Source organism: Hylobates moloch, unplaced genomic scaffold (assembly GCF_009828535.3).
Source record: "Hylobates moloch isolate HMO894 unplaced genomic scaffold, HMol_V3 SCAFFOLD_2, whole genome shotgun sequence".
Classification (NCBI taxonomy): Eukaryota; Metazoa; Chordata; class Mammalia; order Primates; family Hylobatidae; genus Hylobates; species Hylobates moloch.
The window spans coordinates 72,942,801-72,969,731 of NW_026652277.1; the positions used below are offsets into that span (position 1 = coordinate 72,942,801).

A 26,931-nucleotide genomic window follows, 5' to 3' on the forward strand; every position below is an offset into this window, starting at 1 on the left:
CTGCAAGGGATTGAGCAGGAACCCAGAGCTTGTAGCAGGGGAGTAGCTGTTCCCAATCCCAGGCCTGTAGGGTACCAGATCAAAGGAGTGACCAAAAATAAGGAGCAATTTGTCCTTGGGAAGAAAGATGATCTTAAGGCAAGGGACACAGCTTAGCCCCAGGTGGCCTTTCAGAAAGGAATCCAGGAGAATGAATACCCTGACCTTACTTACACTCTACCCTCTATTTACCTGCCAAGCCACCCCACTGGCCAAACCCAACCAGAAGCCAAAGAAGAACACACTTAATGACTATCATGTAAGTCCACCTCGTAGGGCAGAAGGCAGGATGGAGGAGGGTAGAGAGTAGCCCTGAACTAGCAAATGGAAGGTACCCAACATAGTCCTTGGCTTTTCTCCACTCCCTTCTCTCACCCTTCTTCTTTTTCCCATTGAATCAGCGTTGTTGTCTAAGGTAAATACCCATGGCTCATCATCTAGAGCCAAGAAGATTGAGGACACAGACACACACAAGGAGTGAGTTTAGGAGCAGAGGTAACAGGCAAAAGAAGAGAAAGGAGACAGCTCTCTCTCTCTTGTGAGAGAGAGAGGGGCTCTAGAATGGAAATTCCAGCCCAGAGTGGTAGTGCACCAGATTTCATAGGCAGGCTTGAGGAGATGGTATCCTATTTATGTAAGGCCCAAGATTGGTTGGACCAGATGTGACATTTACATAGCCTGCCGGGAAGGCTGGAAGTCTAGAAACCTCACCCTTATCTTTTTTTTTTTTTTTTTAGAAGAAGTCTCTCTCTGTCACCCAGGCTGGAGAGTGCACTCGCACAATCTTGGCTCACTGCAACCTCCGCCTCCCGGGTTCAAGCAATTCTCTTGCCTCAGCCTCCCGAAGCTGGAACTGCAGGCACACACTGCAACACTTGGCTAATTTTTTGTATTTTAGTAGAGATGAGGTTTCACCATGTTGCCCAGGCTGGTCTCAAACTCCTGAGCTCAGGCAATCTGCCCGCCGCAGCCTCCCAAAGTGCTAGGATTACAGGAGTGAGCCACCATGCCCCACCACCCTAATCTTATTATGCAAATAGGCTTTCCACTTGGCAGGCCATGTTGCCTGCTCCTTACTGTACACATGGCTAGGAAAGGGAAGGAGCTGCCATTTTGAACATGCCTTGTCCCAGGTAGCCTTCTCCTGTTGGCACAGCTGCCCCATTCACCTGTGCAAGCTTGTAGCTTGCCTTTCTACGTCTGCAGCTCGATTTTACAGGCTGCTCTTTGTTAGAAAAGAAATGATTTTGGGGCTGCTTTTCGTTAAAAGGAAAACCTTACCGAGGACTTTCTTACCCTCATTATCTGCCTAAATAATTTCTTTTTAATTCCTGTATCACCATCTCTTTCTCTTTCCTTTGCCCTTCACCTCCCCTCTCCTCCCTCTTTGATTTCCTTTTTCCCACACCCTCTCTGCTCTGATCTCCTATGTCTTTCCATTTCTGCAACTGATTTTTTTCTGCCATCTGCCATGTTGAAAAATTGAAGTCAGATAGATATCTTTAATGTTTCACTCTTCCCGCTACCCTCCCCCTGCTGCCAGTATAGTTTTGTGAATTTCAAACTTGTAAAGCAAAGGAACACTTTTTACCCCCAATGGAAACACAGGTGAAAAAAACACAATATACACGTGCAAAAAAAAAAAGTATATATTTGAAATGGTAGTTTTCTTCTTCTCAGGGATTTTGTGAATTAATGTACCCTGAAGGGTGAAGGGTGAACCACTTCTGTCTCAGTCCACTTGGACTGCTATGGTTTATGGTTTAAAAAAACAAACAAACCATAGACTAGGTAGCTTATAAAAAACTGAAGTATATTTACCATTGTTCTGGAGGCTGGAAAGTCCAAGATCAAGGTGCTGGCAGATCCTTTGTCTGATGAGGGCCTGCTTTCTGGTTCATCAGCAGCACCTTCTCACTGAATCCTCACATGGTGGAAGGGACAGCTCTCTGGGGCCTCATTTATAAGGGCCCTAATCCCAGTCATTAGGGCTCTGGCTTCATAACCTAATCCCTTCCCAGAGGCCCCACCTTTTAACACTATCACATTGAGGATTCAATGTTAACATGTGAATTTTGGAGGGACACAAACATTCAGACCGTAGCAACCTCCTTCTCATCTTTACAGTGTCCCTGGAGAACTCCTGAGGACGTTGAAGGAAAGAGCACTGACCTGAGGATCTTGATAGTTGAGTTATGGTGGACACGTCATTAACCTCTGGATTGGTTTCCCCATCTGTAAAATGGAGTAGATCATTAATTTTATTATCAGTATGTGCTCACTGTATGTCACCACCATTATAGATTGCATAGGTAGCAATTATACTCAACTAAATGAACCAAGTTGCTGACTTTAGTTCAAAAAAGGAAATTTTACATTTATATTTTCTTGAAAACATGAATTATGTTTTTTTTCCCCCAGCAATCAGGCCAAGTGGGAGAAAACAGGTAAAGAATCTTGATAGTTTCAACTCACAAATGAATTTGAGTCACTTATGTACTGGTGAAGTTAGAGATTAAATTCTGTGTGACACTAAAGAGTGGATTACTTTTCACTAGAGAAGATGTAAGCTTTTAAAGTTAGAATATCACAAAGGAATTTGTTGCAAATAAACTAGCTGGAATACATTCATAAAGACGAAATTTAATAAAAAACATAATTTGTTTAGAAGAGAAAGGAGAAAAGCGTAAGTTGTACAAAAGGGGATCTTTACTCCAACAATGAGATAGAGAAAAAAGAGAGGGAAAGGGAGAGGAAAAGGAAGACCAGTAGGCGGGTGGATGGAAGTCTTGATGGATGTAGGTGGATGGATGGATGAATGGATGGAAAAGTAGGGAGAAGGATAAATGAAGAGATAGATACATAAATAGATACATATCTATATACGTATCTACATACATTGGAAGATATATATATGTCTTCAAATTAATCTTTTTTAAAAAGTTTACAGTTTTTATTGAAAGCCAACAAGCTGGCTCAGAGCCACGCCTCCTGAAACATATACAGCAAAATATCCCGTTTCTCACCTATCTTAATGACTGCTGTAAAAATCATACTCTCTTGCCTCAGCTTGATCTCCAGCTTGCACTCAGTTTTTCAAAAAGGAGACGATTTTGCATACTTTTAAAGAATGCATTGTGCTTTATAATTTCACCTGTCTTTTTTCACTTCAAGTGTGGTGGTAGTGTAGTTCTGTATAGCTTATTATTTACACGCAAAGGGAAGTCAGCTTCCTACTCCATTGCCTGATTCCACTATTACATGAAAAAGAATTGTCTATATTGTAATGGTGAGAATAGTCTCTCCCTGTTTCTAACAAACCAAAGTGCCTCTGTTTCTGTTTGTATACAAGTTACTGATAGATTTTCAGATACTGTGAGGTTATTCCTGTACTTTCTAAAGAAGGATGTGAAAATCTAGAAATAATGTTGCCATTTTACAACATTTGACATTTTACAACATTTGACAACAAGTTAGTTATTTCCCCTAGAAACTGGGTTGAATCCTGTCTCCTGTATCTTAAATTCCCCATTTTATCTTCCTTAGATCTAGCATGAAATGAAAGTAAATTGCTTCTTTATTTTATCAGAGATTGGTGGCAATTCCAAAATTTTAGACTTATTTAACTTATGTTTAATTGTAAGATAGATGCATTTTGTTGCTTATATACCCACCTGACTCAGATTTATAGTAAAATGGACAGATCTTTCAAAGAAATGGTAGCTATGTACTTCAACACTACGTGTAATTCCTTTATAAATTGTTTTGGCCCTTGATTAGTGGTTGATATGATAAAGTCTCAATGCTGATTTTTTAAAAATTGTTTTGACTTGTATCAAAATTTAAAATGTTATCTGTCTCTGTCATAATTATTATTTGTAACTAAAGCTACCGGGTTTTCTTTCCCTGATTCAAGTCCTAGATATAATCCCACCATATCAATATAGGCATTAATTTACTAATCCTCACAAAACTCATAACGTTTCTCAGTGTGTATGTGCTTATTTCTGAGAAAAAATTTTAGTAGAATTTAGTAAAAGAAGTTAATGAGGTCTTTAAGCTATGAGATGTGGAATAAATGTATTTCAGCCCTGCCTATGTGCACAGAAAACTTGAGGCACATTCAACATATATGTATACATATATGTATATTTTATATGGAAATAAGATGATTATAGTCTACAATAACTGGAGTGAGAGAAGTAAACAGGGGGATCAGAAAGAGATTCACTTTGGATGCCACTGGAGGGGATGTGGGCCGTTACAGCTGGACAGAAAATGTGGCCATCAAACTGAACTGGGAGCAGCTATGGGAGAAATCAGTTAATGGTAGCACTGTGGAGTCAGGAAAACCAGAAACCCAAGGATGGCTTTTGGTGCCTCCCTTTCCTTCCCCTCCCACACCTGGTCAGACACTAGTCCTGTCAGGGGTAACTGTAAATTCCTCTCAGGCCAGGCCACTGTTTTCACTTCTCTCCATGCCTACTACCCCAATCCATAGCAATTTCTCATCACCCAGGTCTCCTTTCATTCACTCCTTAACCCTCTAATCCTTTCCCCTGAATTTGACTTCAAATACAAACCTAATTAGACGGATTCTATTTAAGCTCTTCAGGACCTTCCCATTATTCTTAACATAATTCCCCAAATCTTCATCATGACTTCTAAACCAGAACTACTTAATCTTCTCCTTGCTCACCTCTCCAGCTGCCTAAACTCCAGATATGGTGCCCTTTGTGCAGTTTCCCTAAGACTCCATGCCCCTCCCTCCTAAAAGCTGTTCACACTGCCCAGATGCCCCTACCCACATCCCAATCTAATTTCTTCTTTCTATTCCATCTCAAATAAAACATTCTTCCTCAGAGAAGCATTTCCTAAATTATTCCCTAATCACATATGCCAGGTTAAAATGTCTTCAAACTACTCTACCACACAGGGATTCTGTATTGCTCTCAACAAAATTAAAATTATATATTTGTACAGTTAAATTTTTAATAAGTCTTTCCATGGCTAGTGTATAAGCTCCCTCTTATTAGAAAGTATTTTATTCAACACTGACCTTAGCACAGGACTATAGAGATTCAAATGTTCATCAAAGAACAAATGAATATATAGGCTGAATGAACAATCATCGAAATAATAGATGGATAGATAAGTGGATGGAGATACCTAGACACAAACACATGGATATGCAGGTAGCAATATTGGATTCTGAAGGTATAAAAAATGTTTTTTCTTCTTGTTTTACCTAGTACTATGTCTACTCAAACCATGTTTATTCTAGACCTTACTTTTTATGTATCATATTCTTGGCTTATTCTTTCCCCTCAATAGCACCCATTAGTATTCCATTGTACCTTGTATTCTTCAACTTACCTTGTAAGGTTTCACTTGGTGGTTACTTCTTCTTGCCCTCTCTCACCTTTCCAGTTGTTCTGTATTCCCATAATACCTCATACACATTCCTGTCACAACAGCTGAATTGTTGAACTCATATGATCTTCTATGCACCTCGCCCCAACCCCATGAGGGCAAGAGCTGTATAAGATTCATCTTTTATTTCCTCAGGAAATAACAAGTGTGCAAAGAATCATTGAAAGAATGAAACATTTTTGCTATGATTTATTCACTTTAAGTTGAAGAGAGGGTCTGTAGTCCTAGCTTCTTGGGAAGCTGAAGCAGAAGGACTGCTTGAGGCCAGGAGTTCAAGGCTGCAGTTAGCTGTGATTGTGCTGCTGCACTCCAGCTTGGGAAACAGCAAAAAGAAAAGAAAAAAAAAAAAAGAATAGAGGGTCAGAAAATAGTTTGTTTTAGCAGTTTTTATTTTACTTTAAAAATATACTTTTTGTATTTTTACTATAAACGTATTTATTTATTTATTTATTCATTAAAGACAAAGTCTTACTCTGTCACCCAGGCTGAAGTGCTGTGGCATGGCCATGTCTCACTATAGCCTCAACCTCCCAGGATGAAACAATTCTCCCACTTCAACCCGTCAAGTAGCAGGGACCACCATGGGCCCTGAGAATTTTTGTTTTGTTTTGCTTTTTTAATTTTGTAGACTTGGGGCTTCCCTATGTTGCCCAGGCTGGTCTCTAGCTCCTGAGCTCAAGGGATCCTCCTGCATTGGCCTCCCAAAGTGCTGGGATTACAGGTGTGAGCCACCACGCTCAGCCGACAAATATTTTTATAACCTATTTGCACTTCAGTTTTTTTCCTTCCAACATTTTTGTTGTTAAACATTGAGTTCCAGGGCTCTTTTGAAAGATTAAGTTTATTGTTCATTTAAAAAAAAAAAACAAACACTTCTTAAATGCTAAAATACAGTTACTATTTTTAAGGGAATTCATTAGAGATTTTCTTATTTTACTTATTGATTTATAAAACTGCACTGTTGTTGACACATATATGGGCAGATGAATTTGCCTGGCTATTTTTTGTAGAGATGGGGTTTCGCCATGTTGCCCAGGCTGGTCTCGAACTTCTGAGATCAAGTGATCTGCCCACCTCAGGCTCCCAAGTGTTAGGATTACAGGTGTGAGCCATCCGCCTGGCCTTCTTTAGTATCTTTTGTATTGAGAATAATTACATTTTGACTAATTGGTCATCTACATTTTCAACTTTTTCATTACTGCACATAAAGAAAATGTTTAATTTTTTCCTACGCTTTCATATCAATAAATTTTTATATAAGAGAATTACGTAGGCCTTCTTTTCCACCTTTTCGTTTCCCACTCCAATAATGCAATAATTAATATTGAAAACTATGCTTGTATAACTACACAGAAAAAAAAGAAATGGAATTACAATATGAAAATACCAGTACCATTATTTCATTTTTTTCTCTATTTGATGACTAATTTTGCTATTCATAATGATCACTGATAGATGTAATTAAAGTCAATACTTGTATCCTTAGTTTTGAAGATGTATTAATGAAGAAAATGAATTACCTAATTTAGTAGATCTCAAACTTTTGTCACCATGGTACATTTAAGTGAATCATAAAACCTCAGAGGTCCATCAAACTCTGACTTTTTTCTTATAGAAACAATATTGTGTGGTAACAAAGATGGAGAAGGAAACTTAATAACAACAAAGTAATTACATAAGAACCCATGATTAACAGAATAAAACAATAGTAATTCTACAAACATACTATTATAAGAGCATAATAGGTGAAAAATTGTAACCTGCAAGATACTATGAATGACACATAGTATCATTTATTTTTATTTTCATTATATTTTATTATTTGATTAAAATAATGTCCCTTTGGAACATTATAGGAATTCCAGCTATCTTAGATATTCCTATGCCCAGTGGGGGAGTTTTGCAAAGTATGAGTTGTATCAGATATCCAGACTTCTTGATGGAATACTGAATTTGAATACTTATACTATACCAACATCTCTCTAAATTAACTAATGAATACTGAATTTTAGAATGTGTAACTTGATTTACTATATTATCAGTAAGTAGCCCTAATTTATGTACAGAAATTTAAATATATGGATTTTAATCACATTTATATCACTTTATGAACACTTAAAAGTACATTCATGACCCGTCAGTGGGCCACAAATGCTACTTTGATCTACATTGAGTTTGTTACATACATATCCTTGAGCCCTATAATGTATTCCATTTAGTCTTACAGGTATTTTAGGTATAAAGACCCTGACCATATTTTACAAATTTCTTTTACTCAGTCCTGATATTTTCTATTTTAAGAATTTCTCGAAAGTTGGGCCAGGTGCAGTGGCTCATGCCTGTGATCTCAGCACTTTGGGAGGTCGAGGCGGACAGATGGCTTGAGATCAGGAGTTCCAGACCAGCCTGACCAAAATGGCAAAACCTAATCTCTACTGAAAATGCAAAAACTAGCTGGGCATGGTGGCATGCACCTTTAATCCCAGCTACTCGGGAGACCGAGGCACTAGAATCGCTTGAACTGGGGAGGCAGAGGTTCCAGTGAGTCGAGATCATGCCACTGCACTCCAGCCTCAGAGACAGTGGAAGACTCTGTCTCAAAAAAAAAAAAAAAAAAAAAGTAATTCCAGAAAGTATTGATTATATAATAATTGTTTAACATATTTTTCCTGTAAAATTTTAACATTATAGGTAAGGATTTCTCTTTTCATTATAGATAAGGATTTCTCTTTTGAATCTCACTTTTTAGGCTTTGTTCTATATATTTAAATATATAGAAATTCACATATATAAATAAACAAAAATATTGTATATATTATCTTTCTCACAAGTAGCATATTTACAATTACTTATGTAGTGTGTTTATATTTCTCAATAGCATGCAAATATTTATTAGCATATATATGTAAATAACTCTCATATCTGCATTTATTTAAACTCAACAATATATCCTGAAGATTAATCATAACATTATTGATCTCCTTCATAATTTTAAACTGTTGGATAATATTTCATGGTATGGGCTGATCAGATGGTAGTGGATTATCAAAATTTATTAACACTAGTGTCAATGTACTTGCTATACACCCCCCACACTGCCAAATTTGACTGTCTTAATTAAAAAAAAAAATAATTAAAAAAATTCCAGGGTATGAATCTGCCTGCAGAGTTTCATATAGTCATAATCCATTTTATTGTTTATCATAAACAAGCTGGAATCAACATCCTTGAACATTTCTCTTTGTATATCTGTGGGATTATTTCTTATGGTTGATACTTTGAGTTACACAGTCTTCACATGTCAAAGTTTAATAGACAATGGTAATTTACGCCAATAGGAGCAATACAATTATACACTACCAATAGTAGTTTATGGAGGTGATATTCATTGAAACAAACCCTTGCTACCACTTAAGATATTAAACTTTTTTTTTATACTTTTTGAGTTAGGCTTTCCTACATACATGAGAATATGACTGTAAATAATTTAGGTGTTTTAATCAGTTTAATTAATTTATTGTTTCTTTAACATTCAATCCTGATACAAACACAAAGCATCCCAAGTAGATCATGATAACTGATAACCTACCTATTTACATAAGAGTTTTAGTTGTACCCCTTTGAGCTTTCTGAATACCGGTTAGTCAAACAACTTACAAAGAGAATAGCTTTCTCTTTATGTTCCCATGTTCTGTGTTAGACTGCCTTTAAAAAGGAGAAGAAAGTAATTTCATACATAATGACACTATTATATATTTAAATAGTAATGGTGTTACAGGAAAGGGGTTCGGATCCAGACCCCAAGAGAGGGCTTTTGGATCTTGCCCAAGAAAGAATTTAGGGTGAGTCCTCAGTGCAAAGCAAAAGCAAATTGATTAAGAAAGTACAGTGGTGAAAGGATAGCTATTCCATAGACAGTATAGGATGTTCCCAAAGGTAAGAGGAGGAATGCATCCACCCTAGGTAAAATGCTTGTATATATTTTTTCTATTTATTTATTTAGTTAGTTAGTTCGTTTTTGAGACAGAGTCTTGCTCTGTTGCCCAGGCTGGAGTGCAGTGGTGCGATCTCAGCTCACAGCAACCTCCACCTCCTGGGTTCAAGCAATTCTCCTGCCTCAGTATCCCAAGTAGCTGGGACTACAGGCATGCTCCACCACGCCTGGCTAATATTTGTATTTTCACTACAGACGGGGTTTCACCATGTTGGCCAAGCTGGCCTCGAACCCCTGACCTCGTGATCCACCCGCCTCAGCATCCCAAAGTACTGGGATTACAGGCATGAGCCACGGTGCCCAGCCCAGTGCTTGTGTGTGTGTGTATATATATATATATATACACGTATATCTATCTATATATATATATATACACACACACATATATATATACACATATATATGATAAAAAGAGATATTGGGGATATATCATATATATATGATATAGATGGCATATCATATATATGATACAGATATATATGGTATATCACATATATGATACAGATATATACGGCATATCATATATATGATACAGATATATACGGTATATCATATATATGATATAGATATATATGATAAAAAGAGATACTGGGGAGATGTGCTGTGCTCCAAGGGTTTGTGATAAAGCGTTAATATTCTTAATTGCTGTATTTTGCAAAAATTGGTATTATTATCTTTAAGGCAAAATTAGAAATGCCTTTGTTCTCTAGATATCGGGATATTTCCCAAGCCTGGGTCTGTTCAGCACATTACTTATTTATTCCTTTAACCATAAATATCTAGAAGCTAGGAATGCCTAACTTTCTGAGAATGCAGGTCAGCAAGTCCCCGCCTTATTTTCCTAGCCCTCACTCAAAATGGAGTTACTCTGGTTGGAAGGCCTCTGACAGTAGGACAGGTTAAAGTTTGAAAAGATACATATCAAATGATGAACAAACTCCTGGTGGCTCGCAACTATAATCTCAGTGTTTTGGGAGGCCAAAGTGGAAGGATAGCATAAGACCAGGAGCCCCATCTCTACAAAATTAAAAAAAAAATTAGCCAGGCATAGTGGGTGCACACCTGTAGTCCCAGCTACATTGGAGGATGAGCTGGGAGGATGCCTTGAGCCCAGGAATTCAAGGTTACAGTGAACTATGATGAGCTATGATTGTGCCCCTGCACTTCTTCAGCCTGTGTGACAGTGAGACCCTGTCTTACAAAAGAAAAAAAGAAAAGAAAAAGGCCAGGCATGGTGGCTCATGCCTGTAATCCCAGAACTTGGGGAGGCCGAGACGGGTAGATTGCCTAAGGTCAGGAGTTCAAGACCAGGCTGGTCAACGTGGTGAAACCCCATCTCTACTAAAAATACAAAAATTAGCTGAGCATGGTGGGGGGCACCTGTAATCCCAGCTACTCGGGAGGCTGGGGCAGGAGGCAGCTACTCGGGAGGCTTGAACTCAGGAGGCAGATGTTGCAGTGAGCCGAGATCACACCGTTGCACTCCAGCCTGGGCGACAAGAGCAAAACAACGCATCAAAAAAAAAAAAGTCTCTGGAAAGTGAGAATATAGAAAGGTGAAATAGAGATGTTCATTATTTTTACTTTGTACACTTTTTATTTATTTAGTGTAAATGTGCTATAATCCTGTTTTAGTTTATTAATTTTAAAACAAAGAAGATTATAACTTGGGAAATTTTACTTATTTACTTATTCTTGTTTCTTCTTTCTTGTTTCTCATGACTTTCTTACCAATTAATACATATTCCTATCTTCGAATTACCCATGGCTGTCAAATTTGTTCTAGTGATGCTGAGGTATTAGGTCTTTATCTGTTTTAATATTTTTGGAGTCTTGACCATTTGACATATTCTTGTAGAATGTACTTGAAAAGTCAGCATGTAGTTTCAGAGAAGAAAAAATACTTGAAACTAAGCAATAGTTTGCTACCCAGCATACTGGGAGCAAAATTCCTTATACGGTTAGTAAGAAGATGAAAATCACTTTGAAAAGCCCGGATTTTATTTCTGTCAATTTTCACAGAGCTTAGCAGCTAATGAGTAATCACTGTGAACTAAGTGCTAAACTAGACACAAAGGAAAATTTGTACTTGCCTCCGAGAACTTACAATGTGATTGGGGATTCACAACACACACGCAACTAAGTCCACTTTAGAAACTCACAGAGAAAATAATAGGGCAAACCTTAGACTTAACCACCCAAATAGATAATTAAGGTAAGCATGATTTTTCAAAGTAAGTTTCCTCAGCAGGAGCTTTCTGAAGACATGAGTTTAAAGTCAAGTTTTGAAGAAAAAGATGAATTCGCAGGAAAAATTGGGGAGTGTACTCCAGATGAAGATGAAGTTTAACAACTATTTCTTGAATCGATGATTACAATTACGTGCAAACATGATCATTGAAAGAAACCAATAAAAGTATTTATGTGAGATCTCTTTCCTTTGTATTCCATTTAAAAATTATAGTTGAAATCTGGTGAAACAGCTGCCAACATTGCTAGAGAGCTGGCTGAACAGACAAGAAATCACTTGAATGCTGGGGACATCACCTACTCTGTCCGGGCCATGGATCAGCTGGTAGGCCTCCTAGATGTACAACTTCGGAACTTGACCCCAGGTGGAAAAGATAGTGCTGCCCGGAGTTTGAACAAGGTAAGGACCCCAATTATGTGTGTGTGTGTGTGTTTGTATATGTATGTGTATATATATGTATATATACATGTGTATATATACATATACATATATATATTTTAAATATATATGTATACTTTAAATACATATATATATTTTTAAAGTTGTAATAAAATCATAAAGACTTCACTGCTTAATTTTCCTCCTTCTGTAGAATATGATCATTATAAAGAGAATCAACAGTTATTTTCAATTCCTTGTTATTTCATTGTAATAATAGAACTGCGTGGTTCTTAATCTAAAGAAATGATATATGATAATCTCTCTATATGTATATTTTGAATTTATAATTTTGTTTTCCATGGCAGTTATTCTGGTATGCTAAATTCAGACAGGGTTAATGTAGATAAATGCAATTTCTTTTTTCTTTCAAACTTTTATGTTAAGATAATTGACAATAAAACAAATGTCTAATCAATAAGTAAAACTTCAGAACATAATAACAAGAAGATATTATAGATCTTCTTGTGGAAGGATGGATGGATCTCTATCATCCATTATAGATGATTTAAAAACTGAGATAATTTACCCTAATTAATAAAACTTTTAAAAAACTCATAAGGCAAGTAATTAATTTCTACTTCCTTTTGACTTTGAAATCACTCAGATTTTGTATCACTAACATTAAAATGTTAAAAGCTTAAATATATTCCAGCAAATTTGAATTTGTAAGTAAAAGAAATTATTTTTTAACTTCAGGGAAAATACATTTTATGAATTTTCATTTATATTTACATAAATGAAATAGGCATTTAGTTACATAAACATATAAAATATATTTCATATATTTATAAATAATGTAATTTATTTATGTAACAAAATATCACATGGTGAATTAACCCCATGGTAAAACATATTAGCATAGCTACATTCAAATGGCATGTGTTCCCTGACTGACATTTGTGTAGTAGAGATGTTCAACGATTGAAACTGAATTTTAGGGCCTTGAATAAACAAGAATTTGACATTGCCAGACTAATATTCCTGTATGGAATTCACTAAAAGAACATTCTCCTTTAGAATGAAAAATGACTCTGCAAAGTAGTCTTTTAATATGGTTAGTTCTTCTGTGTCTTACTAGGGTAAGAATTTCACTCGTCGAAAGGAAAGAAATTTTCTAAATAATGATTATTCAACACAGAAAAGCTAGGTATTTTATCTGGCAAACAGTTTTTTTTTTTTTTTTTTTTTTTCCTGCAATTTTATCTGTAGAAAACAGGTACAGTTTTATTATTAGATATAAATTATTATTATTATTATTTCATTCTGAGCATAAAGGAGTTATTTGTGTCACTTAATGCCCTTGATAGAATCATTACCAATTGCCTGATGGAATATAATCCACAGCTACCTATATAATCTGGGCGTGCTGTGATTTTAATGCGTTGTTGCCCAGACTGGCAGGATGCTATTAATGAATATTGCTGCCAGCTATTGTTATAATGTACCGGATGTAGTCATTTCTATTAATGTTACATATCCATAACATGACTTGTTATAGCAGTACTTTGTATCTTTATTTAAAAATGGTGTTGATGTCTGACAATATCAGGTAAAGCTGGCAATTAATGTCACATTCTAACTGGCTACAGCTAATCAGCTTGCCTACTCTGAATATCAAATAACTAAATAATGGGCAAATTTCCATTTGTGAAGCTTTTTAATGCTTTCTTTTGTTACCCATTTGGCTCTTTTCAATTGTTTATATAATGTGGTTTGTCATATGTTAATTTGCATGATGGGGTAAGGAGATGGGAGGGCGAAGGTTATTCACATGCTTGCTGGCTTGCTCTCATTTCCTGTGGTTCCCACTTTCCCTGAAGCAGTTATAACCCATCAGATTTGCAAAGTCAACTCAGTACAAATCAGTCGTGCTCTGTATTGAAATTCTGGAGGGCTTAGAGTCCTGCAAACCACGATACAAGTCAGTGATCCAAGTGACAGCCCTGGCAATTTACTTGCACTCATTCCTTACTTAATTCTTTAGAGGAGTAACTGCTCTATGCTCATTGAAGAATGCATGAGTTAGAATTGGGAGAGTATAAGCCACACAAAAGGCATCTGGGTAACTGCTTCTTAAAACTGGGTAATTTTCTCCTTCAACAATCAAGGCTACTGAGGAAAAAAAAAATTTGGAAAGAAGAGGAAAACCCACAAATGAATTTATAAAATTTTGGCTTATTTATTTAAACATGGTGGATGAACTGTTATTAATTATTCATTTTATCACCAGGAAATAATGTTTGGGATGTAACATGAGTTGCTGCTATCCTTTTGCCCAGAAAGACATCACTCTCTATGCAAACAAACAAACAGAAATATACTTCTTATCCCACCAAAGTTTCTATCATTTGTTTTTTGGTCAAAACTGTCAAAGTAAATTCTTCAAGAAATAAAAGCAGTGATTAATCAGAATAATCACATCGTTTTAATCAGTAGCTAGTTATCTCTAGTATGTGCCCATTAGAATCAAAGTCATAATGAATGGGCATTTCTTTTTTCCTGATAAACAGAAGTTTTTGTATATATGAAGAACATATGATTTGTGGTGTACATTAATCGTTTATATTATCTGTAAACCACAAATAATCTATCTTTGAAAAATGGGTTCCAAACTTTTGACGTAATTTCCTTAACTTCATGTCTTTGTCACCCATAAATTCATAACTAACCTAATGTGAAATGAATCATTTCAAATGAGTGAAGTATATTGATTTTTACTAATTTCTACTAAATGTATTCAAAGATTCTTGCTATCATTAACAACTTTATACCATACAGTTTTCACTTAGGTTGTTCTGAAAGGATGTTGGCTACTATTTTTCAAGCCATTGCTTGCTTACATTTTGCTGCTGCTTAGCTTTCATTTTCTTCTGAAAAGTAGTGAATGACAAAATAAGGTGTTTTGTGTAGATGTGTTCTTTTATTTTTCTTGTTTTCTTCTGTCACTAACTTGTTTTTTCTATTCTGTGTTTAATCTGCTGTCTTAATGGATTCAGCTTCAGAAAAGAGAGCGCTCTTGCAGAGCCTATGTCCAGGTACTTTCTGCGTTTTTATAAATGTGTTAAGTTGTTGAATGTCTCTGTTGTGATGGCATGAATGGACACCTGATAGAAAAATGATAATGCACCTTACTGAAATAAAGGAATTTCATGGAGGGGGAGAAGGGTGGGAACAGAAAGCATGAAAGTGTTGGCAGTGCCAGTGCTCTGTCAAACAAGAGGAACACAGACTAAGAAGGAGGTGCAACTTGAGGTGTGAACTTTTTCATCATCACTAAGAGGTGAGTTGGGTATAATCTATAAAATCCCTTTCTATAAAATCCCTGTTTTTTTCATAGAGGTGGGTTTGAAAACATTTCACTTTTTCATTGGGTCAGCCACTATTTGAGTAGCAAGTCATTCAGAAATGAAACTAAATGAGTCTTACAAGACAACAAGTAATCCAGGATACTTGGAATATCATGCTTCTGTTCCTCAGTAGAGCTGTTTATCGGCTCAAGGCACGATTGTGACTATCTTACTCTCTTACTTATTGCAAAAACTGTAATCCCAGTGTAAATATACTTTGTTTCGGCTGACATGTTCTAATTTGTAAGCATGTTGTAATTTATAAGCAATAAACCATAGCTACGTTTATGGATTTTGTATGACAGAGAACAACCTCAGAAGCAAACTCTCTAGTTTTTTGTTTTGTTTTCTTTTATAAGAAATGAAGGAAAGAAACAAAGAATGCAGGAAGAAATATGAAAATGTTTGGCTGTAAACTTTATTGTACATGTATACATTTCACAGCATTTTTAAAGAGAAAGTCCATCTGCATTTATAAAGAGATACTCTCCTTCTGGAAATGTATACTGATCACTTTGATTGGATTTGGTGTCTTCCAAGTCTCCTGAGCAACACAAGGACATATTACAAATGTTCCCTATAAGTCGGCTAAATTTGTAGTTGGCCAAATGTGTCTATTATGATTATGCATGGTTTCCGTAGAGAAGGAAAGATTTCTTTTCCCGATCTATAGCTAGGTTCATGACTCAGGCCCCTATAACAAAAGACAGGTTAACAAGAGACAAGCATACAAATTCATTTTATATAAGTTTTATGTGAGATAGCAGCATTTGGGAATGACCCCAAGAAACAGAAAAACTTGTATTTTTTATGTGTAGGTTTGATAAAGAGTAGACAGTCATGGGAAAGTGCAACTGGACAAAGGGGGAATTATCTAATGGTAATACGTGGCGGGCGAACTTAGCAAGGCATTTGTTCAGATTCTTCTGGGCATCTCTGTGTCGGGATCCTTCCTTGCAGGTATAGGGAGATGTGAGTTAGGTTGATGTAAATGCTAAAAATCAATTTGTTCGTTTATGCCTTTCCAGTGATCTGAATATTCACATTCCACTATCCTTCTGGGTAGTATAGAATTGAGAATTGGATATTCTCTAAGGAGAATATTATGATCTGATTCAGGGGAAGGTTAGAAAATTCTTGCTCAGTTGTTTGGTTTGCATCAGGAGAAAAAGGCAGGGTAAAGATGAGAGTTACCTTCCTGCTTTGCTGTTTTCTCAAATGCCAGCATGCCATATTTTGGAGTCACATGTCCTGAGTCTCATCAATTCTTATTACTTCTTATTATTGTTTTGCAGAATGAGCAATTAGAAACTTAAAAACCAGGGTGAAAAAAATTATTTTATTCTTGCGCATTTCATTCTGAATGTGAAGTGAAGCCATTAGAATAAGGCTAATAAGGGCATTTTGTGAAAATATTATTTAAAAGGAAAAAGAATTTCAACATTGAGAGATTAGGAAGATAAACTTTTAATTTGCATTTTATTTTATAAAATAATGAATCTTTGTGTATAAGAAACTGTTCAGGTTTATTTTTCTAAGGTTTTGGGGAAAAATTGCTTTGGGAGGTATATATAGGTGTATTTATATACATGTACATATATATATATCTCTATGTAAATATATATATATATCTATATATGACCTATCCTCTGAGTGCAATAGGTAGAGAAATCAAAATATCCTTTATCATCAAAAGCTGAAGATCATTTTTGAGCTGAGCAGTGTTAGGATTCTTTTTTATTGCAATCGATGCTATCCTTTTAATGGGGCCTTTGGGATAATTAGTCTTTTGGTATTTAAACCTATGAAATGCATGGTCATTCATACATGAATCTCTGGTGGAAAATTAATAGCAGTTTATTCAGTGGTTGATGTCCTGGGTTATAACTGACTGACTATGAATAAATGTTTCAGCTATTGAGTAAACATCTGATGAGACCAAATACAAACAGAATATTGGTGAATCAGAAATGCTCTGCTCTCTAATACATTGCACTACCTCTCTTCCTCTTAATGTAAATTATTCCATGAACTTCCAGAGTGAATAATCCTTTAAACTTTAGTCTATTTGCGTTTTAAAGACTTGTTTTTTGTTTCCTGTTGTTTCTATGTTCAGAGTACATTCAGAGCTATCTGTGAAATAGATGTGAAATATGCTTGAAGTGCTTTAGGCATTAAATCTGAAATAAGATGATTTCTAAGTCATCATCAATTTTTTTAAAAAAATATGGCCTTTTCATAGGCACAAGTGATGAATCTTTTAGGGCTGATTTTGGCTGTCTAAATCCACTTAGATTTCAATTACTTAGAAGTTCAGTGTCTATTTTATGAATTATCCAGAGTTATCTTTTGTGTCTTCTTACTTTTCACCTTTTGTTTATCTCAAACACAAATGAAAGCACAGTGAAATTTTAACTATCAGTTGTCAACTATGATAACTGACCTGTTGGCCGGGCGCGGTGGCTCACGCTTGTAATCCCAGCACTTTGGGAGGCCGAGGCGGGCGGATCACGAGGTCAGGAGATCGAGACCACGGTGAAACCCCGTCTCTACTAAAAGAAAATACAAAAAATTAGCCGGGCGTGGTGGCGGGCGCCTGTAGTCCCAGCTACTCGGAGAGGCTGAGGCAGGAGAATGGCGTGAACCCGGGAGGCGGAGCTTGCAGTGAGCCGAGACTGCGCCACTGCACTCCAGCCTGGGCGACAGAGCGAGACTCCGTCTCATTAAAAAAAAAAAAAAAAAAGATAACTGACCTGTAGTTGTACAATTAAAAGTGGCTGGTGTGATATTTTAAATAATAGGTGAATCTCCTAAAAACCATTATGTTTGCATCCCAAGAATTTTAACAAAAAAACATTGAGTTTAATATACATATTTTAATTTTAATTGTAATTTTAGATTCATGTTGTGTATCACAAGATATAAATTGATATGTGTCATAGTAAAACGTATTACTTCCATATCTTAGACACAATGACATGGGCCTACAGAGCCCCAGCTACTTGAGAAGCTAAGGCAGAAGGATTTTTGAGCCCAGGAGTTCGAACATAGCCTGGGGAACATGGTGAGACCCATGTCTCTTAAAAAAAAAAATAGAGAGTTTTCAGTTTTATACTAGAGAAAACAAGTAAGGCTTGTGTTATACATGCATATTAAACAGTTGCCGTGATTTAATATTACCAGAAGGGGCCTTATAGATGAAGATGAGATAGTGTACTGGCCCAAGGCCACACAAGTAGCATTGATGGTACCATTGCTTCTCTCCTGACATGTGTCCTGTGCTGCTTCAACACCATGACTAAGAGTAACAAAGATTTGTTATTAAGAATAAATTAATTTCCTGTAAACCCAGCACTTTGGAAGGCCAAGGTGGGCAGATCACTTGAGACCAGGAGTTTGAGACCAGCCTGGCCAACATGGTGAAACCTTGTCTTTACTAAAAATACAAAAATTAGCTGGGCGTGCTGGTACATGCCTGTGATCCCAGCTACTCGGGAGGCTGAGGCAGGAGAATTGCTTGAACCCGGGAGGTGGAGGTTGCAGTGAGCTGAGATCGTGCCACTGCACTCCAGCCTGGGCGATAGAGTGAGACTCCGTCTCCAAAAAAAAATAAAAATAAAAATAAATTTATTTATTAGGCATTAATTATGTGCCATTATTGTGCAGAGCAATTAGAATACATTCTTATTTAATATTCACAACCACCGTATGATGTAATTATTGTGATTTTTAACTTAACGGATGAAAAAATGGAGACCCAGGGAGGGTTAAATGACTTTCACAAGATCACACAATAATAATCGAGGGTGCTTTAAATTCAAAGTTAAGTGTTTCTAATTCAGACACATGTGCTCGTAATCGCTGAGATACTGTTATTAGCAAGACCGACCTCATCTTTTGATGATAGGAGGCAAGACATGTCATTAGGTTTATGTTTGTTGATTTTTTGCACTGCATTTCAGGGATGGAATGCAGTACAACAGTTTTTTGCAATCTCTTTTTTGAGTTTTGAGACAGAGGTAAAATGGTATGTGATAATTATTTTGTGCTGCCATATTAAGGTCATATCCAAATATAATTTGCTTTGAGGTCTTTTTACTTTCTGAGGAGACTCTGATGAAAAAGTTACCATCTTAAGAGAATAAAAAACCAGCAGAAAGATACAGTAGCTGTGTTAAAGGAGGAACTATCTGTTTTCCAGAGATAGCAGCATCTTCCACCAGCAATATATGAGGATTCCAGTTGCTCCACAACCTCACAAACACGTGTTATTTTCTGTCTTTCTTATTATGGCCATGCTGGTATTTGTGAATTGCAGAAGTTCTTGACTCTAGTCATGGGATGGGGGGCAGAGGAAAGTTTAAAAATATAATTCATGAACCAGTACAAATCATGTGGTTTCAGAGAGAGGTCCATGGTTTTCATGAGAATATGCGAGTAGAGTATGACCTCCAAGAGCTTACGAGCAACTGTCTTTGTGTTTTATAAATGTAATCAGAACTCAGATTTGCATTTTTTTCTTATCTTTCAACCTCAAATTGTCATCTTTTAAATAGTAATATTTGTTAGCATTATTCTCCTCTTTAGCAGGAACTATTAAGAATTACTGGTGTTTAGGCCGGGCGCGGTGGCTCACGCTTGTAATCCCAGCACTTTGGGAGGCCGAGGCGGGCGGATCACGAGGTCAGGAGATCGAGACCACAGTGGAACCCCGTCTCTACTAAAAATACAAAAAAATTAGCTGGGCGTGGTGGCGGGCGCCTGTAGTCCCAGCTACTCGGAGAGGCTGAGGCAGGAGAATGGTGTGAACCTGGGACGAGGAGCTTGCAGTGAGCCGAGATTGCGCCACTGCACTCCAGCCTGAGCGACAGAGCGAGACTCCGTCTCAAAAAAAAAAAAAAAAAAAGAATTACCGGTGTTTATTTTTTACTACTTCTAAGACAGGACATTTTCCTAGTTTTTAAAAATATTTTCATTTTTATCAATAGTTTCTTTTGCCCACCAAATCTCAGAGGCAGTATGTACTCGCTAGACAGTCTGCAGTTGACCATGCTTAATGGAAAATATAAGTTCATCTAGGTACTGATGTGATTCCTTTGAGTCATTGTGTAGAATCTGTTGTGGTCACTTGAATAGCTCGGTTGAGAACTGATCAGAAAAAAAAAAAAAAATGTTAAGTAGGTGTGAATTTAAAAACAAAAAAGCACACACACACGTGGTTTTTCTTCTTCTTTTGTTTTTGAAAGGCAGGTAGTCTATGTGATTTTTTTAATGCTTAAAGAGTATTATTATAGTATTCTGTGGTATACTATATATATACTATATAGGTATATAGGGTATAGAAGACTTGTTACTATAATATATTTTATATGTATACTATGATATAATACTATATCCTAGTAATGGAAAACCATCACATAGTGAACAACAAAAATATTTAAGAATTACTAGTTAAGCACATGTGCCCAGTATAATCTTATCAGCTCTAGCAGTATAGCAGTACACATAATAGGCAAAAATCCCTGCACTCTCTTCTAAGGTGAAAATCCTAGTGAAAGAATATAAACAATACACTGAATATGTAAAATATATGGTATGCCAGATGATGATAAATGCTACAGAGTAAAATAAAGCAAGAAAGCAGGAAATGAATTACCGAGGTGATATCTGAGCAAAACTCAGGAGATAAAGGAGTCAACTATGCTAATATGCAGGAGGGAGCATTTTAGCAGATAGAACAGAAAGTTCCTGAAATGGAAATATTCCCGTTGGTGATGAAGGAGGCTAGTGCAACTGGAACAGAGTGAAAAAGAGGATCGCAGGGTGTGAGTCTGTGGTAGTTCAAGGCCCGGATTCCGATAGATCATTGTAAGGACTTCAGCTTTTATTCAGAAAAGCCTAGTAAACAAACCACTGCAGGTTTCTGAGGAGGGATAACTATCTGATGTGTGTTACAAGTGGACAGTAGCCAATAGCAAGTAAAGTAAGAGCAGAAGCTGGGTTACCATTTCAGTAATGACAGCCACTTGGATTACCATATTAGTGCGGGATACTGAGGGAATTATTCGGATTCAGAATTTAAAAAAAAAACTGAAATAAGATTTGCTAAGAGATTGTATAGAGTTTTCAGAGAAAAAGAGGAGTTGAAATGACAGAATGCTTTTTGCCTAAGCAATTGGAAGGATGAAGTCGCGGTTTGTTGAGATGGTCTATCTGCAACCAATTTGGGAGGGGCAGGAATAGAACTCCACTATGGCACATCTTAAGTTTGAGATTCTTATTAGACATGCAAAAAGATGTTAAATGTGTCGTTAAATATACAAGCATGGTGTTCAATTGTGAGATTAGCCTAGAAATAATTATTTGGTAGTGTTTTACTTAGAGTGGCATTTGAAACCAATGCTCTAGATGAATTCATCAAGGGGATGATTGTAAAGAGAGAAAAGAAAAGAATCTAGAACTGAGCCCCAGGACACTGTAATATGAAGAGGTTGGGGAAATGCAGAGAAGCCAGCAATAGAGACTAAAAAACAGCCTTAAGGAATGAGGAGCACCAGGAGAGCATGGTATCCTGGAAATCAACTGAAGTTATTGCAGAGGATGAAATGATGTGAAGCACTGCAGAATCTGCTCAGAAATGCTGATACAGCTTTTCAAAGATAAAAGTAATGTCAACTTTTGATAATTAAAAAAATTCCAAAGCCCACATGTCTACATTATTACATGCAATATCTAAACATTTTTGCCCATTCTTTTCAATTTTTTTGTATTATTAATGCACACTTTCTGTGAATCAAAATTGCTACTTGCACCTTTGACAAAGTGCAAATTGAATTATGCCAGTTTTACTTGCGTGCCTTTGGTGCATAAGACAAGAAGGATTCTAAGCTCCATTTATACTGCTAGGAAGAAATTAATGAGTATTTTCGAGTTCCTTGTTTGGTCACTTAATTGGCTGTGTGACAAAGAGCTCTGTGGTGCATGTCAAACAACTTTCAGAGTCCTCTAATGATTTGTGCATTGCTTGACTTGTGATACTATTCTGTGTGGCCTGTCAGGCTGGATGTCCTTGTTAAAGTGGCTAGAATAAATTGGCTAGCAGTGTGCATACAATGTAGTATATTAACTGCAGCAACAGGGAGTACTTTTAGCAGCTCTTTGAAGAGATTTCGATGTTTGCCCATAAGCATCAAAGCCAACTCAAACTTTCATTTAATATAATTAAAAGGACATCTGAAAGTAGTTTGAATCACAGCAGGTTCTTGTGGTTTGGTAACCCTTTGTTAAAACCCTGTGAACTTAATATATTTCACAGCTTGATAAATCTGCACTTGATTTATGTCAGTAAGAGAGAAAATATAAATCTGCACCCTGCATGTTTCTGGTGCCCTAAACCTATTGTTAAAAGACATTGAGATCAAAGAAAGTGACTTCTATCTACAAAACCAGATACTGTAGTTTTTTTCAGATAAAGAATGGTTGTAAGAATTCCTTTCTATAAGTTGTAGACATTAAACGCTACTACATACAAAGCAATCATTGAATCAGAAGAGTAAAATCATATGTAATGTAAGCAGAGTAATTCATACAGGTATTATTGAAGAATGTGAACAAGTCAAGTTGTAAATCTAATGATTTAAAAACCTCCAAAGGACAATGACAGATGTTGATGATGGAGATTCTGCATTGACGTTGAAAGAACATCATTCTGGGAATCTCTCACAATTCCCCTGGCGAATGTGTCAGGTTAGATAGAAATGACTGCTTTAGAAAGCCATTTCTGCCTCCTCCATTTTGCACATTTCCTGTAAATAAACAAATCTTCCAGCTGCTGTTTGTATATACATGGTTTGTGAATGCTTCAGAAAGTAATTCTAATGAGGGTGTGAAAAAAGTGTCTCTCTGTTTTTAAATAAAATGTTTTCATCTAAAACAAAAATATTTTCTCTCTTCTTTGCACCAACTTGTATTCTCTTCTCTTATTTAATTTTCTGATCAAAGCCTGAGCCATTATGTAATTGTAAAACTGTTTACTTAAATTCATTCTATGCATCAATGCTTTCTGAACATAAGTTTACCTTCAGAAAAGTTTGAAATACATAGAATATAAATAGATATTATTTCTATGCAAATGCAAGAGAATACACATCAATTTACTTTTCTATTTCTTTAATAGCTTGATGATTACATAGCTAACCAGAAGGAAAAGGATATTAAAAACAGCATTACAGATTTAAGATCCTACTTTCCGAAACTATCATTAACTTTTTTGGTACAGGTCAGAAAAGCAATGGAAATTTTAAAGTGCAATTTACAGTAAAGTAGTTGTCTGAGAGCATGGATCCAAACAAATGATTTTTTAGGACTGTTTCCAGAGTTACAATTTTTATGTTTTCCTTTATCTAATATATGAATCTTGTGCAGCTGGTAGTAACAGAAAGTTAGCTATGGTAGCTTAAACCGGGGCTTTATTCTTGCACATGAAAAATGCAGATGAGGCAGTCCAAGATTAGCTTGGAAACTGCATGAAATCATCAGAGACCAAGGCTGCATCTGGTTTTTTGCTCCATTATCTTTAGCACATGGGTTTCCATCCCCAAGATGACAAGATGTACTTAGGTTCCAATCATCATGTCATGCTAATCTTCTAAAAGGAAGAAGGAAAAGGATAAGTATCGGAAGCATTTGTCCCTTTTAGTACTTTCCAGGAGTCTCTCCAAACTATTTCTTATTATATCTTATGGGCTACCCTATTTGCATGGTTAAATACTTCATTAGTAGGTGCAGCTTTGCAGCTGGGCGTAGTGTCCAATGATTCTGTGTCTAACACAAGAGGGATATTAGGCAACTAGCAGCCTCAGTTGCAACGAAAATGCTTTTTCTTTTTCTTATTTAATAATACGGTGAAGCCGGGCGCGGTGGCTCATGCTTGTAATCCCAGCACTTTGGGAGGCCGAGGCGGGCGGATCACGAGGTCAGGAGATCGAGACCACGGTGAAACCCCATCTCTACTAAAAAAATACAAAAAATTAGCCGGGCGTGGTGGCGGGCGCCTGTAGTCCCAGCTACTCGGAGAGGCTGAGGCAGGAGAATAGCGTGAACCCGGGAGGCGGAGCTTGCAGTGAGCCGAGATCGCGCCACTGCACTCCAGCCTGGGAGACAGAGCAAGACTCCGTCTCAAAATAAATAAATAAATAAATGAAAAAAAAAAAAAAAAAAAACATGGTGAAATCTTATTCAGTTTTAATGTAATAAACTACCATAGATTTATGACAATACGAGAGTAACTTTTGAACCCTAGATATAGATAAAAATGTTCTTCTGCTTGTTCTGTTAGTCATAGTTTGAGATTAATCATTTTGTCTAAAAAAACTTTTAAAAGCTATTTGAAACTTCTCAGATTGCATTTTTCTACCTTTTAAGTAATTTTTTGAATAGCTAATATAGACACATGGTATAAAAGTCAAAAGATAGAATAATAGCTATTTCTCCCTCCCACTAGAACCTCTGCATTGCTAACTCCAGGGCACGCCACTGACATTGCTGTCTATTTCAGTGGCACTCCATTGCGGTTGCGTAGTTCAACCCTGCCTCTCATTTCTCTCCACGATCTTTCAGCAGTCCTTTTCCAAAGCATGATCACTGTTAGCTTTTTTTTTTTTTTTTGAGATGGAGTCTCGCTCTGTCACCCAGGCTGGAGTACAGTGGCACGATCTCGGCTCACTGCAACCTCTGCCTCCTGGGTTCAAGCGATTCTCCTGCCTCAGCCTCCCAAATAGCTGGGATTACAGGCATGTGCCACCACGCCCGGCTAATTTTTGTATTTTTAGTACAGACGGGGTTTCACTATGTTGGCCAGGATGGCCTCCATCTCCTGACCTTGTGATCTGTCTGCCTCGGCCTCCCAAAGTGCTGGGATTACAGGTGTGAGCCACCACGCCCAGCCTGTTAGCTTTTTAAATATCTTACCAGAGAAGACTATTTTTACTCACATCTATATTTTTATACTGTTTCTTTATAAATCTTGTCATACAATCACAAAACAGTGTTGTTCTCCTTGCCTAGAGAAAAGACTTTGGGGGTGACTTGTGGCCGACCCACACAATAGGGTAGCATTCCGCCATGGAAAAGAGTAAATGCGTAGACGGGATCACAAGCTAGATTTGGGTAGTGTTTGTATCAACAGAACAACTTACCTCTTCATCAGTAGGAAATCGGTTGACTAAACTACTAAACTAAATAATGGAATACTTCCTAGCCACAGAAACAGTGAGGTAGAACTTATATTGACTTAGAAAGATAGGTGTGATATATTTTCAAGTGAAAATAAACAAGCAAGCCAAAAACAACAGATAACAGCCTTATTGTACAAACTGAGTTTGCTCTTATAAATGTGTAAACATTTGCAGGTCTAGAGAGACCCACAATAAACTGTCAAAAGTGATTCTTTTTGTGTGGAGTTTTACGGTGTTCTGTAAATGGAATTTCAGCTTTTACCATATATACTTCTGTAATTTAAAACTTTATAAATATGTCTTTTTAAAACTTAAAGAAATAGATATTATTTTTTGAAGCAGTTTTAGATTTGTAGAAAAATGGATCAAGTCTTATAGAAAGTTCCCATATATCTCCCATTGGCACGAACAGCTTCCTCTGTTGTTAACATCTTATTTATAATAATTAATGAACCAATGTTAATATATTATCATTAACTGAGGTCCACAGTTTATTCAGATTTTTAAATTTATTATCTATGTCCTTTTTCTGTTTTAAGAGCCTATCCAGGATATCATATTACATTTAATTCGCTCTGCCAGGCTGTGGCAGTTTTTCAGACTTTCCAACAAGTATGTCCTTTTCAAAGTCTGAAAAATACATTTTTTTATTAAAAAATAGTAAACGCATATACTTTAAGAAAAGCGTAGATTTATTCATTCATTCAATCAGGCAATATTTTTTGAGCTCATTCAGACATTGTTTCAGGTGCAGGGATTCAGGGGTGAAGACTGAGTTTCTGTCTCGTAGGGCTGAAACCTGAGTTCAGCCAGCTGGAGTTACAGAGGAAAATAGCCAGTAAATAAGTCAATCAATCAAAGTAATAAAATAAAATTGCAGAAATGCTATTCAAAGAATTAAAACACAGTCATATGAGTAAATACGACCCATATGAGTAAATACGACCTTTCGATTACTTCATTTCGTGTGGATCAGGGAAGGCTTTCTAAGGAAGTGATAGGCAATTCAGCAATGTGACTACCTGGAGAAGAGCATTCCAAGATCAAAGGTCACCCAAGGCCGAGATGGTCAAGTGACAAGTGGTTGGAGAGTTCAGGGAATAGAAAGAAAACAAATATGCCTGAAGCAGTGGGTTGAGGGAGAAGGCTATGGAAAAAACTCAAGAGTCTGAGTGCTATTAAAAACTTTTG

General features: G+C 36.6%; 1 protein-coding gene across 47 annotated transcripts in view; it reads left to right on the forward strand.

The window, feature by feature from the left end:
• Positions 1-26,931, forward strand: part of ADGRL3 (adhesion G protein-coupled receptor L3) — an 866,327-nt gene that overhangs the window by 696,508 nt on the left and 142,888 nt on the right. For 36 of the 47 annotated variants that reach the window (XM_032151681.2, XM_032151691.2, XM_032151695.2 and 33 more), the window contains 2 exons: positions 11,931-12,116; positions 15,155-15,193. In XM_032151681.2, the coding sequence (XP_032007572.1) occupies positions 11,931-12,116; positions 15,155-15,193 (225 nt within the window). The remainder of the gene's footprint in view (positions 1-11,930; positions 12,117-15,154; positions 15,194-26,931) is intronic. The other 11 variants (XM_058434505.1, XM_032151721.2, XM_058434511.1 and 8 more) reach the window with 1 other exon arrangement.